Raw genomic sequence first — 15,568 nt, forward strand, 5'->3', positions numbered from 1 at the left:
CTGTTAAACACCATATGTAAAATTAATCTTAATTATGAAGCCTAATGATCTTAACTTTTAATGACTCAAAATTATGTACTCTATTTTTATTTTCTTCTAATACTAGGTTTGTACACCAAATATTAAAATATAAAGTTGACAGTATTATCTGAATTCTCATACATTGTTGAGTTTTCATTGTTTGATCACTACAGTTTAACCCTTTTAGGTATGGAACTAGTTTTAATAGGAATATGAGCATAAATGAAGAAAAAGATAAGAATTGGGAGAAAGTTTAAAACTATGATTGAGACTAATATTTAAGTCTAAATGGAATATGTTAATAGGAACATATGTTTGTATTAGACATATTTTATTAACATTGAGTTCTGCTTTCTTTTTTAATAGGAATATCGTTCAGAAAAATCTCTTGAGGAATTGAGTAAACTTGTGCCACCAGGATGCCATTGGTATGATTGTTTTTTTCTGAAGATTCCTACTGCTTTAAAAATAGAAGCCGAATGTGACAATATACATTGTTGCCCCAGCTTTGACCATAAGGAAAACACTATTAGTCTGACATGAAAAATTCCACAGCAGGAATTTTTCATATATATTCCTCATCCTGTTTATTTTTAAGCAGAATCTCATTGTTTAGTTCAGACTGGGAACTCACAGTTCTCTTACCTTTGTCTCCCAAGTGCTAGGGTTCACATGTCATCATGCCTAGCTAATTTTGATAATCTTGTGATATAGCTGTATTCAGCAAATGTTATATATGTATGCATGTGTTGAGAACTGTACTTAGTAAAATAAAGGCTACAGTGAAACAACTGGGATTCAGGTTTTCACACTTTATATTTGAATAATAATATCAGTTTTTCTAATCATTTTATGTCATATGAACATCTTTATTAATAAGATCACACAGATTCCCCCCCCCACACACCCTTTTTGGCCATACTGGGGATTGAACCCAGAGCCTCATGGATGCTAGGCAGGAGCTCCCTTGGAGCTACATCTCTAGCTCCTTCTTTTGGTTCTTGTAATTGACATATCTCCTTTTTTCTGGTACTAGACATTGAATTTGGGATCTTGTGCTTGCAGGCAGGCAAAAACCACTGAGCTAAATCCCTGGCCCCTATCTCTTTTTGAAATGACAACAGTGCGATGTTTTTACTCATTCAGGACCACTGGAAATAATTCTTTCGGATAAGTGCCTTGGCTTTTTCTCACTGTGGTGGTTTCTGTTTGTTACAGCGTGCGTGAGGGAAAGCTAGAGCATACACTGGCCCGAGACTTGGTTCCTGGAGATACTGTTTGCCTGTCTGTTGGGGACAGAGTTCCTGCTGACTTGCGCTTATTTGAGGTAAGTTTGAAGATCTGTTTGTGAGGAGTGAAAGTGTTTGAGTATTGATTAAAAGATAAACTCTAACAAACATGAACTAATAAAATTTAAAAAAAATTAAAGCAGCTAAAAATCATTCAAAGTTTTAAGGATTAACACATAACCTAATCAAAATATTTCATATTCTGTTTTAAATGTTGACAAAAGTAAATTATGTTTTTTTTTCCTTAAAATGTAATTATTTGTCTTATAGTCTTTTTAGGAATTTAGTGAATCAGCAGAGCTTTATGAAATGTGTATGTTAAGCAGTATAAGAAACTAGAGATGTGATAGAGCTCTTGTGATTTGGGAGCATACCATATGTGTGCATAAATAATGTACTATGAAATTAAACAGAATTTAGTAATGGAGTAAGAAAAGTTAAAAAAAAACAGAATGGAAATTTATAGAAGGGAGAGGCTCGGTTCAGTTGAGATCAGAGAATGACTCAAGACAGCATGTTGGCAGTGCTAATTAAAATACTGGGAAGAGATGGAAAAGATGGCCTCGCAATGGTGTCCAAATCTGAGAGCTTTCCAGTGCAGAGACTCCTTGACTTACAATGGGGTATGTCTTAAACTCATCATAAGTTGAAAATATTGTAAGTCAAGAATGCATTTAACATACCTAACCTGCCATCATCACTTACATGGCACAGAACACTGGAGAGTAGTATCAGTTATTTACTTGTGATTGTGTGACTAATTGGGAGCCATAGCTTAATGTTGCTGTCTGGCATCACAAGAGAGTGTCACACTGCACATTGCTAGCCTGGAGAAGTCAGAGTACATTTCTAGTGAGTATGCATCATTTGCTTTTTCTTTGTGTCATTGTTTTCCTAGAGCAATTACCTCAACTCTAAAAGTGTTTGAATCATCTGGGTTCTAGTATGGCAGGTGTAGAGTGGGGCCTCAGATTTTGCATACCTAAACAGTTCAAGCCAAAAGTGCCTATCCACCCACCACATTAGAAGAAAATTAATTACAGCTTTATTGGAGTATAATTCATATATCATCCAATACACACATGTAAAATATACCAGTGCTAGTTTTCAGTATATTCAAAGATGAGCAGCTATTACCACAACTGATTGTAGAATATTGTCCTCACTCTCCAAAGAATACTCTTTACTTTTAACATTCACTGTGTGTATATTCTCCCTAACTTTGGCAACCACTTATCTGCTTGCCCCTAAAATACATTTGCCTGTTTTAGATAGTTCATATAAATGGAATTAGACAATATGTAATCTTCTGTGTCTGATTTCTTTCACTTAATATACTGTTTTAAAATCAATCGTTCAAGTGTTTCATTGCTTTTTATTGCCAAATGATACTGTTGTATGAATACATACATATTTGGTAAGTTTAGTTTATTTATGTTTAACATGATTACTTCTGGAGAAGGTGTTTGTTGTTTGTGTTGTGGTAGTTCTTTCTTACTGTGAGGTGTATGTTTCAACACCTTCATTAGATACTTCAAACTGTAGATAGTACTGAGCCCTATAGGTACTGTTTTTTTTCCTATACATCTTTACATAAATTTAATGCCTTTTTTATTTTAACTAAGTATTTTTCATATACTATAGATAAAACTTTGGCTATTGAGGCAAACCATCAAGAATTTATTTTTTCTCCCTAATTTCATGGTTAGGATACTGCTTCTTATAGATCTTAGCAACCTTAGCATACTATTGTTTTTGTTTCCTTTAGTTATGAATGTCTGTTTTTAATTAAAGGAAGTCCTTTTGGTTTTACGTTAGCATATTTGAATTGCCAGCATCATTACTCTACACTTTGGTAAAGAGTAAAGTAAGAGATACTTCAGCTATAAACAATGTAATACTGAGACATACAATTGATCTGATAACTGAGGCAGCTTCTAAGTAACTTGAGGGAGGGCAGTATGTATAGTGTAAATACACTAGGTAAAGGAGTGATTTTCACCCAGGTCAGGTGGAGTGTATGGAGCAGGCTTTCATTGAACTACTTAGAATGGTATGCAATTTAAAACTTAGTTTCTGAAATTATCCATTTAATATTTTTGAGTCATTGTTGACCATAAGTAACTGAAATGCTAGGAAGCAAATCTGGGTGAGGATGGAACTACTGTATATTTTTTGTTTCTCATTTCCTTCAGTCTGCCCTCTTTTGTGTTAGGCTGATTTTTCATTTTAAATGTATTTTTTAAAATTTCCTCCTCAGTTTCTTTTCCTTTATATTTTTAAGTTACTTTTGTAGTTATTACCATGAATATTACAGATAACATTCTAAATTTATATGATGTAGTTTGAATTACTACCAACTTTATTATTTATTTATTTAGGTACCAGGGATTGAACTCGGGTTCTTGGGCTTGCATACTACCAACTTTAGTAAAATATAAAAACTTGTTTCTGTATAGCTAGTCCTTCCCTGCCTTTCTATGATTAGATTCATTGTTGACCTTATGAGGACATTTGATTCAGTTCTCATCCAATTTGGTTTGTGACCAGAAACGTGGAAAGAATTAAGTTCATGAACTGAAGTATCACTATATTACTGTTACAAATGAGATTTTTATACATTGTGTGCCTGTTAGTATAGATTTATAAATATGTTTTATGCATGTAATTTTTTATCATACAGGAAGCAAAAAGAGGAAACAAAAACTAAAAGTATAAAATTCCTAGTTTTATGATAGCCTATGTAATTACTTTTATTGAAATTTTTTATTTCATTTGGCTTCAAATTCTTTTCTTCTATATTGGCCAAGAAGAATCTCTTTAGCTTTTCTTATGAGCCACTCTTATTAGTGATGAATTTCCTCAGCTTACGTTTATCTAGGAAGTGCTTACCTATTTCTTTCATTTTTGAGCAGAGGTTGCCAGACACAATTCTCTTTTGACATTTTTTTCTAAGTGCTTTTAATATCACTTTACTGCTTGTATTCTCCATGGTTTTTGATAAGAAATGGGATGTTATTCTTATCTAAATTTTCCTGTATGTGACGACAGTTTCTTCTCTCTTTTTGTTTGCAGGATTCTTTGTTATTTCAACATTTGATTATGTATCTCAGTGTGATGTCTTTAAGTTTTGTTCTATTTGGAGTTCATTGGATGGATTCACATCTTTCATCAAATTTGAGAAGTTTTCAGCCATTATGTCTTCAGATATTCTCTCTGTTCCTTTCTCTTTTTTCCTTGTGTTGTTATTTAATAGTGCCTCGCAGGTCTGTTAGACTCTTAATTTTTCTTATTTTCTCTTCCTTTATGATTTTAGACTGGTGAATTCAGTTGTTTTGTCTTCCAGGTTGCTGATTTTTTTCTTCAAACCCCTCTGTGAACTTTCCTCAGTACTAGGGATTGAACCCAGAGCTTTCACAGTGAGCTGTATCCACCCCTTTTTAAGATTGTTGTTGTTAAACAGGGTCTTGCTAAGTTGCCACATTACCCTGGCTTGGCGTTAACACAGTCTTCTTGCCTTAGCGTCCCAGAGTGCTAGGATTATAGGTGTGTGCCATCATACCTGCCTGAACTTTTCATTTAAGTTATTATACTTTTCTGCACCAGTATTTCTAATTGTTTTCTTTTCACAATTTATCTCTGTGAATATTCTTTTTGTTCATAAATTACTTTTGTGGTTTTCTTTAGTTCTTTGAGGATAGTTAAGACAGTTGACTTAGTCTTTTTCTATTAAGTCCACGGTCTGGACTTCCTCATAGATGCTTTCTGTCAATTTATTTCTTCTATGAATAGGTCATCTTTGTCATTTCTTTGTGTTTGTGTTGAAAATTGGATATTGGGGTGTTTTAATGCTGGCCACCAGAGACTCCCTCGTTTTGTTGTTTTTGCTTAGTGAAGGCTGAAGTCCACTTTACTTAGTGAATTATACAGATTATTTTTGTAAAGACTGTATGGCTTATCATGAATGGCCACTGAAGTTTCTGTTCCATGGTCTCAGCAGTCAGTCTTAATTTTCAGAACTCCCCTCAGAACAAATACACTCACTCACTCACCACTCTCCTATTCTTTGCAGCTGTCTCTGAGCTGGGACAATTCCGTACTGTACCAGGCTGCCTCCAACTCTACTTTTACCTCTTGTTTCTGCTCACTGCACATATGTGCTAGAGGTGTAATCCTAGGAATTTCTCAAGTCTTTCCTGAGCATGTATCTGGTCTTTAGGCATGTATGTTGTACCCTGTATTCTAGGTACTGTATGTGCACAGTGGTCCTTTCAGGCAGTTATCCCCCCCAAAAAGCTTCCTCGTCACACCTTCTCCTTTCCCAGTCTTTTGAATATACCCTAATGCCCTGTTTTCTGTATCTTGGCCTCCACTATGCCTCCAGTATCTTGATAAATTCCCAGAAAGCCTTGCTATCTGGGTCGTTGTGGGGATATAAATCTATACCACTCATTTAGAGAACTGCCTGATAGGTCAAAACACACAAGCAGAGTATTTTATGAACAAGGTCTACAGTTACCCCCTGACACTAGTAAGTTGTGCCAGGATCCCAAGTTGCTATGCTGCAACCATAGGTGCTTCCATCTGGGGGATGCCAGGTAGTAGACAGGTAAACAGAAGTGTTACTCTGCTTTCCTGGTGCTCTTTAAGTTTTTGATTCCAAAGTTGATCCTGTAAATTTTGGGCCACTTACTATTTTAGTTATAGGGACCAATTTTTTGAATGCCCTATTCAACTAGTCTCTGTTGAGTTACTCCTGAGTTGCAAATTGTTATACTGACTTCATTATAGTTTTGGTAGGTAAGTTTGATGAATTGATTAGCAGTATTTTGCTGCCTTTTTGTAATTTATTATAAAAATTTGGCTTTTGGAAGTTTTTGAATTATTCAGCTTATGGATTTGCAAAAAAAGAGAATAGTACACAAACATCTTAGAAAGTAGAGATTTTAAAGTAGTTGAAAGTAATTGAATACAGTGCAGAAGAAATATAGAGCAAAAATTTTATGCAAATTGAGCCTAAATGATGAATAATTGTCTTTCTCATTACCTTTTTATTCTTTATTGATGTATTTCTCTTTGTTGTGGTTGGTTTTAAACTACCAAGCATATTTCCTGAACTTTCTGAATTTTCTTTATATAGTTTCAGCTAATGTCTACATTTAACCATTATATTTTGAATTTTAGGCTAACCTAGTCTTATGGTACAGCTTTCTATGTATGTCTCAGATTTTGTTGACCTCATTTTAAATATAGGATTGTATTGATTTGTCTTTAAGTAATACAAGAGGCAACTAATAAGGGAGAGAAGATACTTGAGAAAGAAGTGAGAGGTATGTTAAGTAGCACTGGCTTGAATTTATGGACTGCTTTATGTTTCCCAAGGCTGTGGATCTTTCCATTGATGAGTCTAGCTTGACAGGAGAGACAACACCTTGTTCTAAAGTGACAGCTCCTCAGCCAGCTGCAACAAATGGTGATCTCGCATCAAGGAGTAACATTGCCTTCATGGGAACACTGGTCAGATGTGGCAAAGCAAAGGTAACTTTCTTTTTTTTGAAAAAAGAAGTTCATTTATTTATAAGTGGTTTCTGAAATTTTTTACTTTTATGTTTGTGTGTGTGTGGTTTTTTTTTTTCTATTTTTAACTCCAGAATACTGTATCTGACAAAAGACAGTTGAAACTAACCCTGGGGAACTGTGAAATTGGGGAGAAGCTGTGTCCTTGAAATACACATATGTGAAATTCACAGTTCTGCCATTTACTGTATAAGGGGTAGTCCTTTTTAAAGATAAAAATAAAGTTCATTGCTAGTTAAATAAAATTTTAATTAGTATGGTACTGGCTATGATGTACTGACTGCATACTGTTTACCTAATATTTGATTTCCACTATTTTGTTTTTGGAGGCACCATTCAATAATATAGGAGTGGGAATGAGAAGCTATGTTAAATGTTTAATTAATATAAGACAGACCTGAATTTCAGAAATAATAATACAGGGAAAAAATGGACTTCAGAATTGAGTTAGTAATAAGTTTGATAAGCTGTTTATTTTCAAGATTTATAAACTGTAAATACTAATTATAGTAACATAAAAAAGAAGCCTACTAAGGGAACCTTGGATATATATTTCAGGTCTATAGCTGAGAAGATTTTGAAGAAAGGGAATTAATGGGGTTTTGTTAATTTATTTTTCTGGTTGAGGAAAGTGAATCCATGTTTTCTTATTTATCCCCTTAGGGTATTGTCATTGGAACAGGAGAAAATTCTGAATTTGGGGAGGTTTTTAAAATGATGCAAGCAGAAGAAGTGAGTACTTAATATGTTAATGTTGTATATATTTTACATCTGAAATTCATTGTGAGTCGAGGAGAATATTTTTGAATTATTGTATATACTGTTGAGAGTGATATCTTACTCAGAATATCTAAGTTGTCCCTGCTTCCATACATGCTGGAAAACCTGTAATTAGGAGGCCCTGCATTGACATTGTTAGTCTTCCAAAAGATTTTGACCATTACTCATTATTTATAGTAGGATAAGATTTATGGCCAATTTTATATAAAGCTTATTCATTTTAGAAATTGGCTTTATATTAATTTTAAAGTTTACTTCTTTTGGTATTAGGGCTTCCCATGTGCTAAGCCTGTGCTCTACCACTGAGCTATACCCGTAGCACCGACCAAAGTCACTATTTAGTATCTTTTTGCCTCAGAGCAAGACTTCCATCAGAATTTTTCGCTGCATAATTTCAAGTGAGGGATGGGGAGTTTTGTAAATGAAACAATATAGAATATATTTTTGGTTAAGAGTACTAAGGATGTTTTCTTTGATTAAAATACTTTTTCTATGGTTGTTGCATTCTGCAAATGTCATGTTCTTCCAAAACTATCTGTCTGAATTTCTCAGGTATCCTGCCAAGATTTGTTTTTGGTGTAATGTGGAAAGCCACTCCAAGAAGCTTGGCAGTGAAGGGATAGCTGAGGAAGTTAGCAGAGGAGGGAGCCCATGGGATGAAAAGACTTGGGTTACTACCATGTTTGCAGACACAGAAAGGGGGAAAAGTTGGAAAAATGAGAAAGCAGGTGATTATACTGAAATCTTAGAGACATAACAGATTTTTTTTTTCCTCAGTGGTATGCATAGACTGGATTTTTCCAAGTTTTTGTGGTTTTTAAAATTGAATGTTCTGTCATTTCTTACCATTTGACTTTGGCATTACTTAAAATCTATGCTTCACTTTCTTCAGGGAAGGTTGGCATATTTATGTTATGGGAGAGTTGTGTGGATGTCTTAAGAATACGTATGCCAAGCGCTTTAGCAGAGGCCCTAGCACTTGGTAAAACATAATCAATTAGGTAATCGTGATACTCTTCTCTAATTTTTCCAGGCACCAAAAACTCCTCTGCAGAAGAGCATGGACCTCTTAGGAAAACAACTTTCCTTTTACTCCTTTGGTATAATAGGTAAGAGAAGAGTGAGTATGTATACATTATATTTTTCCTTTGGTTTTCTTTTTTGAATGTAAAGGGTGTTATTACTCTAGTTCTGTCTGTTTTTTTTTAAGCTTAATAGTTTTTAAAAAAATTATAAAGCCAATTATTGTTTTTTTCTACAAAGAAACAAAATAAAACTGTGTAAATCCTATATTGAGAGAACATTTCTGTGATTATTTGAGTATTTGTCTTCCCAATCTTAGACAAAATGTGATACTGTTTTATAGGCTGCTTTTATTTCTTTCTTTCTTTCTTTCTTTCTTTCTTTCTTTCTTTCTTTCTTTTTCGGTACCGAGGATTGAACTCAGGACCTTGCGCTTGCCATGCAGCTGCAGCACTGCTGAACTACATTCCTGGCTGATTTTATTTTTGTTTCACACACTTCATCATAAACATTAAACAGATGCTCACCCGAAACATTTAAAGCTTGTATAATATTTCATTTTGTAATCCTATACTCAGATACCTTTTGAGATACTTTTTCTGTACATTTTTTGAAGTTTTTTTAACTTACAGAAGTAATCTGAAGTACAGATATCTTAGAGTAAACATTGCTTTTTTTCTTTAGGATAGATTTTTAAAACTGATATTGAGTCAAAGGGTGTCTGTGTAATTTTAAAATATTTTTCAACTTTGAGTCACAGGTTAAAATCTATTTCTGTTTCACAGTTCGTTATTAAAGAAACTGAATACTTTGTCGTATATATGTTGACTTTTTTCAGTTTTTAATTGCCCACTATTTTATTTCATCTCTTCTTTTTTTGTCACTTAAGTCACATTGTAGCAGTTCTTTACATAAATAGGATTTAATCCTTTAGCTGCTTATTATATAATTATTTTTCTCCTGATTTTAATATTATCTTTGAGGGACAGAGGATAAACTTGGTAGGAGGGAGATACATGTAATAGCAAATTCTCTTTTCCTGAGATTTACAAAAACTGGTATGTGTTTGCAGTACATAATTATAGTCATCTTCAGAATTGGTATACAGACATACTGGATCTTAATCATTCTTACTTTCCCTCCCCCTCTCCACGTTATCATCTTCTCCTCTCCCTCTATCCCACATCCCCTTCCCATCCCCACAAAGTCTGCCTCCCTGTTTCTGAAATCGGAGGTTCCTTTAGCACATTTTTGCTGATCTTCTCTGTGGTTCAGGTTTCTGTTATTGTTCTATTTATAAGGACTCTCCCAACTGTTGCTAACATTAAACATTATTCTGCTAAGTCTGTTATTTTTCTTTCCCTTTTTTCTTTTGTCATTCCTTTTCATTCATTCATTTTTCTCTTGTGGTAATATTGGGGCTTGAACCTAGAGGCCTGCATATGCTGTGCCACTGGGCTATACCTCCAGCCTATCTTACAATTCTAATTTTTGGGGGTTTTTTTTGGTACCCGGGGATCAAACGTGTGACCTTGCCCTTGTGAGGCAGGTGGTAGCACCACTGAGCTAAAACCCTGGCCCTTACAATTTTCATTTGGTGGTTAATTTTACTTTGAGTAAAAAGTTAATTATCCCAGTACTATTAGTTTTATAATCCATTCTTTATTGACTGAATTGTAATGACATCTTTATTATATGTGAAAGAAATGTGTTAACTTTAAAATCTTCATTTTCTTAATTCTCCCGTGTTATTTTAATTAATCTGGCTATGTTAATTTTTGTTTGTTTGCTTGTTTGTTTTGAGACAGGGTCTTACTATGTAGTTGAGACTGACCTGGAACTCATTATGTAGCCCTGGCTGGTCTCAAACTCACAACAGTCCTGCTGCCTCATCCTCCCGAGTGCTGGGATTACAGGTGTATGCCACCACACCCAGCTGGCTATGTTAATGTTTGATAGACAGTAGTACAATATTTCTCTTAGGTAATTTTAGTGAAATTATTCTTTAGATATCAATTCCTTATTTTGGTAATCTGTTGACATTGTGAACATAACATAGGAGGTAGAATTTTGCTTTTGCTCTTCCCTGATATATATTCTGATAGCTCTTTTGATTATTGCTATTTATATAAATTTTATAATGAATTTGATAAATTGAAATAAAGCCAAATAAATCTAGTTTATATTAACACAGTATTATAAAACCACCTCAAAGTTAATGATAAGTATACTCCAAGTTTATAATTATGTTTTTATTTTAGTATAATACATTGAGTGTAATCTTTCTTGTCAGAGTAGTCTGTGGAATAGACAAGGGTCAAGATGTAGATCAGGAGTTAGCAGGCTTTTTTGTGAAGAACACAATAGTAAATATTTTAGGCATGTAGTTTATGCAGTCTGTTAGAATTGCTTAATTTACCATCAGCATGAAAGTAGCCACACACAGTAGGAGAGAAATGGATGTGGCTGTCTTCCAATAAACTTTATAAAAACAGACAGGAGGCCCACAGATTATTGTTTGCTGACCCCTAGTATAATTCATAGTCAGAATTTCTTTCTATCATATTTATGGTAGGATTTTAGAGACTCACTATCTGGGTTATTATAGTTACACAAAGGTAGAAAAAAACTTGTTTTAAATGTCCATATTGATCTAGAATACAGTCTTGAGGTTGCTTTGTAAAACCTTTAATGAATCTGTGTTTTCTTTTTCCTTGCAAACCTGGAGGTGTACCCTTTGTCCCTTTCCTTTTACAAGATAAAATGTTAAAGCAGGGAGTATGGTTTATGTTAATTCCTGTCTGCCTGCCTGCCTGGGTGCCTACCTAGTGGTACTGGGAATTGAACTCTTGGCCTTATACATGCTGGTCAAGCATTCTACCTCAGCACTTTTTATCTTTTTTTGAGGTGGTCTCATCAGGCTGCGCAATTCGGGTTTGAACTTGTGTTTGTTTTGTTCTTTTGGCCTTTTGAGACATGGTCTTGCTCTGTAGTTGAGGCTGGCCTTGAACTCACTATATAGCCCAGGTTGGCCTTGAATTCACAGCAGTTCTCTTGCCTTAGCCTCCCAAGTGCTAGGATTGTAGGCATGTGCCACCACACCTGGCTGGGTTTGAATTTGTGACCTGTATGTCTCAGCCTCTTGAGTAGTTAGGGTGACAGGCATATGCTAGCACACCTGGTTTAAAAATTTTTTAAATATGACAAAAATAGTAATTTTAAATGTTATTTCATTTTGAAGTATCACCTCAGTAAGATATATTACTTGGGAATAGGTTCTCTGAGCCTTTCTTTATATGTGGTACAAAAGCAGGTGATGTCTAGATACCAAATCATGAAAAGTGAAACTAATATTTATTTTTGCAAAATCTGTAGTAAAAAGAAGACCTGTATGTTTTATAGGTCTGTCTTGTTTTTTTGGATTGCATGGAAATGTTGGTAATGTTTTCTTGAACTATCAGTTACTGCTTTGCGGGGGATGAATGGGAGCAGCAACAACAAAAGATAAAGCTGTGTGAATGCACATGCACAGCCCTGTCTTTTAAACAGTTTTAGATTTAATCTCCTTGGTGGATTTTTGTAAAACCTTTTAATTGTGATCTGATGTGTTTTCCCTTTCCTATCAAGTGACCTTTTGGATGCCTTTATTACTGTATACCTTATAGGTGATTTCATAGAAAAGAGAAAAATATTTGATTTTGTTCTAGGTATCATCATGTTGGTGGGCTGGTTACTAGGAAAAGATATCCTGGAAATGTTTACTATTAGTGTAAGGTAAGTTCTGGTACTTTGTTTATAAATGAAGTCTTGTGCCTCTTATTTCTCTGGTTGAGATACTGTGAAATCATTATGGGAAGTCAGTAGTATATGGAGCCCACAAGACTATAATATATATACTTAGGTAGTTTTAAATCCATAAATTGGAGTAGTTCTAGGAAAATGAAACCATGTACTTTAGGCAATAGTAAAAGCCCATACTAGATATCTAGAATTATTAACCCACTATTGCATTTCATATATTAAAAAAGAAGAATTGTCAAATGGGAAACTAGCAGCATGAAAGAGAAAGACTAAATTGAGGAAATTGAATAATCAGTCCCTGAGGAAAAAGAATTCAAGAAATAGAGCAAAATTAAACAAAAGAAAAAACCCAGAGAGTACAGTGTCTATTTTTAGAACCTTTTGTATCTATGATAGTTGGACAGATTGTTCTAGAAAGTGATCAGAGAACAGACTTTCTAGAAATTAATATTATTATTGCTGAAATTAAAAATTTAATTGTAGGACTATAATGTAACATTGAAGAGGTCTCCTAACAGTAAATGTGTGAAATAGAATGAAATAAAATTGACAAAGAATAGTTTCAGGAAAAAGTATTTCTAACTAGTGTGCATTTAAAAAACCGGCAAGAAGAAATTATATAAGGAATAATACACACGAATAATTTTTCAAGCCAAATCAAAAAGTGAATCTTTATATAACAGATTGAAAAGATTCACCAAGCAGGGTGAAAGAAACACTTACTCTATGTATATCATTGTATGTATGAAAGAAGTTAGGTTATCTACAAGGAAAGGAAAATTAGGCTGTCATCGGACTTCTCATTAGCAACAGTTTCTAGAATGGGGCATTTCTATACATTTTGACTCAACAGCTTTCATAGGCCAAATGTGGTACCTGTGCCCTGAACATAGCTGAGCAAGTTCAAGTGTCCATCTTCTGAGAGAGTTCTTTTACCAGCATGTACAGCAGCAGTTCACTGAAGTACAGGAAATGAGGTAAACATTGTGAGAACAGTAGCAACCCTGCATTGTCCCACAAGAGCCAACATCTCTGTTGTAAACTTTTCAGGGTGTCTGGAAGATACGCCTGTAGTTAGAAGAGTCATGATATTCAGAAAATGCAAGGCCACAACTTCTATAAAGTGATTGTGATTCTCTCAGTCCAGAGACAGTGGGGATCCTTTTTTCATAAGTGGTGTTGCCTCATAACATAACTGACACACTAACTTGTCAGTCACTGGGGGAACAGAACTAAGAATCCAATGTAGAAAGGGAAAATATTTTATCAAATCTTTTATCTATAGCAACATCAGATTACAATAGATGACAGTGGTACAGCGAAACCAAGATATGGGGGAAAGGTGATTATAAATGACTAGAGTACACTTGGTCAAAGTATAAGTCCAATTAATTACAAATAATGAAGCAAATTCTCTGAATATTTGTTTCTAACTTATCCTTGTATGAATTCCAGCAAAGTAAGGGTGAAAGCAAAGGTGGTATGGAAGGGTAAAATTTACCTAAGCATCTTAAATCATCAAAGGCAACTTGGTAGAAGGCATAGAAAGTAAAAGTGTGAATATGAGAACAAAAGCCAATATATTTCAAAAGGAAAACTGAATAGATTATAAGGAACAGGTAGACTGAATAAAAAGTAAAAGTTTACTTATGGTATAGTGAAGGAATTGTTTTCCTTCAGAGGAGCAAAAATGCAAGTGCAACTAACTCTTAGTTTAAATCTGTATAAATAGCTACTTGCAGAGGATATAAGTTTAGATATGAAATAAATTTAAAATGGGGTTTGAGTTTAAAATATTGACCATTGGCATACAATTGTACCCGTTTAATAAAAGGATCTCTATATCCTGTATATCCTCTGTGTGCCTATTCCACCTATCCGTAGAAATTGATATATCATGACTTTTATACTTTCTTTAAGATCTTTCAATGAACAAAATTTTTAAATAAAATGATTCTATTTTGCAATTACCATATGAGTTCACTGGACTCATCAATCTTAGGGTTCTTTAGTGATCTAATTCTCCCTGTTTCTTGAAACATTTTGCTACCTCATCACCCTAAGACTTAGTTTAACAATTATTTCCAAATGTACTAAAATGACTAAAAAATAAGAAAGCAGAAGATGATCTGATTGCCTGGAATATTAGTGTAATAATAAAATTAAATCATCACCATCCTGTTATCCTTTAGTTTTTCTTATTGCTCAAAATATCACATCGTTTAAGAAAGTGTGGAGACACTCTATGTAAGTTTTTTTGTTGTTGTTACAACATTCATTCAGCAAAGGTAAAAATTCCAAACTTTTTATTTTCTACCATAATGGCAGAGACAGTAATCGACAGAAAACTTTACAGGTATTAGACAAATTAGAAGATGAATTCAGAGAGCTAGATAGAATTACAGTAAACTACAACGATATGGGTAAAATTAATCATATAATTGAAAGATCAAGCCTCTGAGTCCTCAGGTGATGATACTGTAAATTTTCTCAGAACTCAGAATTGATGAGTGAACAATATATTTTTTAAGGATAAAAGAAACAGGCATTCTTCATCAAGACTATCATGTAGTGTGTCCTAGTTACTTTTCTCATCGTTGAGACACAATACCTAACACCCATGAGTTAAAGGAGGGGAAATGTTTATTTTAGCTTGCAGTTTGTAGAGGCTTCATCTATAGTCAGATGGCATCAAGGCAGGGCATAGTGAGGAGAAATAGTCCATTGGTAGGCAGGATGCATATAACAACAAAGCAACAGCTTCTTTGGTTCACTTTTTATTCCTTCTAGGCACTCAGGTTAGTCACCTAGGTTAGTGGTACTCACAGCTAGGGAGGATATTCTGTCTTCAGTAAATCATTCAGTCATACCCAGAACTACTCCTTATGAAAACAGTTTGTTTGAGAGGGCTGGTTGTAACTCACGCTGGTTAGTGAAGGCTCAGGCTCCTGTACACAGCCTTCAGAGTCTCTCTCCTGCATACAGGCAGATCTCAGTGTCCTTAGAGAGATGTTGGCCCAGGATTTCTTAATGCCACACAGGAAAGGATGTTGTAGTGTTCCTTCCAGAACTCTTTA

At 34.4% G+C, this 15,568-nt stretch overlaps 1 protein-coding gene across 1 annotated transcript in view; it reads left to right on the forward strand.

The window, feature by feature from the left end:
* Window positions 1-15,568, forward strand: part of Atp2c1 (ATPase secretory pathway Ca2+ transporting 1) — a 111,663-nt gene that overhangs the window by 44,464 nt on the left and 51,631 nt on the right. Inside the window, exons 6-11 of the mRNA XM_019207661.2 lie at window positions 388-449; window positions 1,240-1,348; window positions 6,693-6,848; window positions 7,551-7,619; window positions 8,701-8,776; window positions 12,398-12,464. Of these exons, the coding sequence (XP_019063206.1) occupies window positions 388-449; window positions 1,240-1,348; window positions 6,693-6,848; window positions 7,551-7,619; window positions 8,701-8,776; window positions 12,398-12,464 (539 nt within the window). The remainder of the gene's footprint in view (window positions 1-387; window positions 450-1,239; window positions 1,349-6,692; window positions 6,849-7,550; window positions 7,620-8,700; window positions 8,777-12,397; window positions 12,465-15,568) is intronic.

The sequence above is a fragment of the Fukomys damarensis genome, unplaced genomic scaffold, assembly GCF_012274545.1.
Source record: "Fukomys damarensis isolate Sample0158 unplaced genomic scaffold, DMR_v1.0_HiC HiC_scaffold_37, whole genome shotgun sequence".
NCBI classification, from domain to species: Eukaryota; Metazoa; Chordata; class Mammalia; order Rodentia; family Bathyergidae; genus Fukomys; species Fukomys damarensis.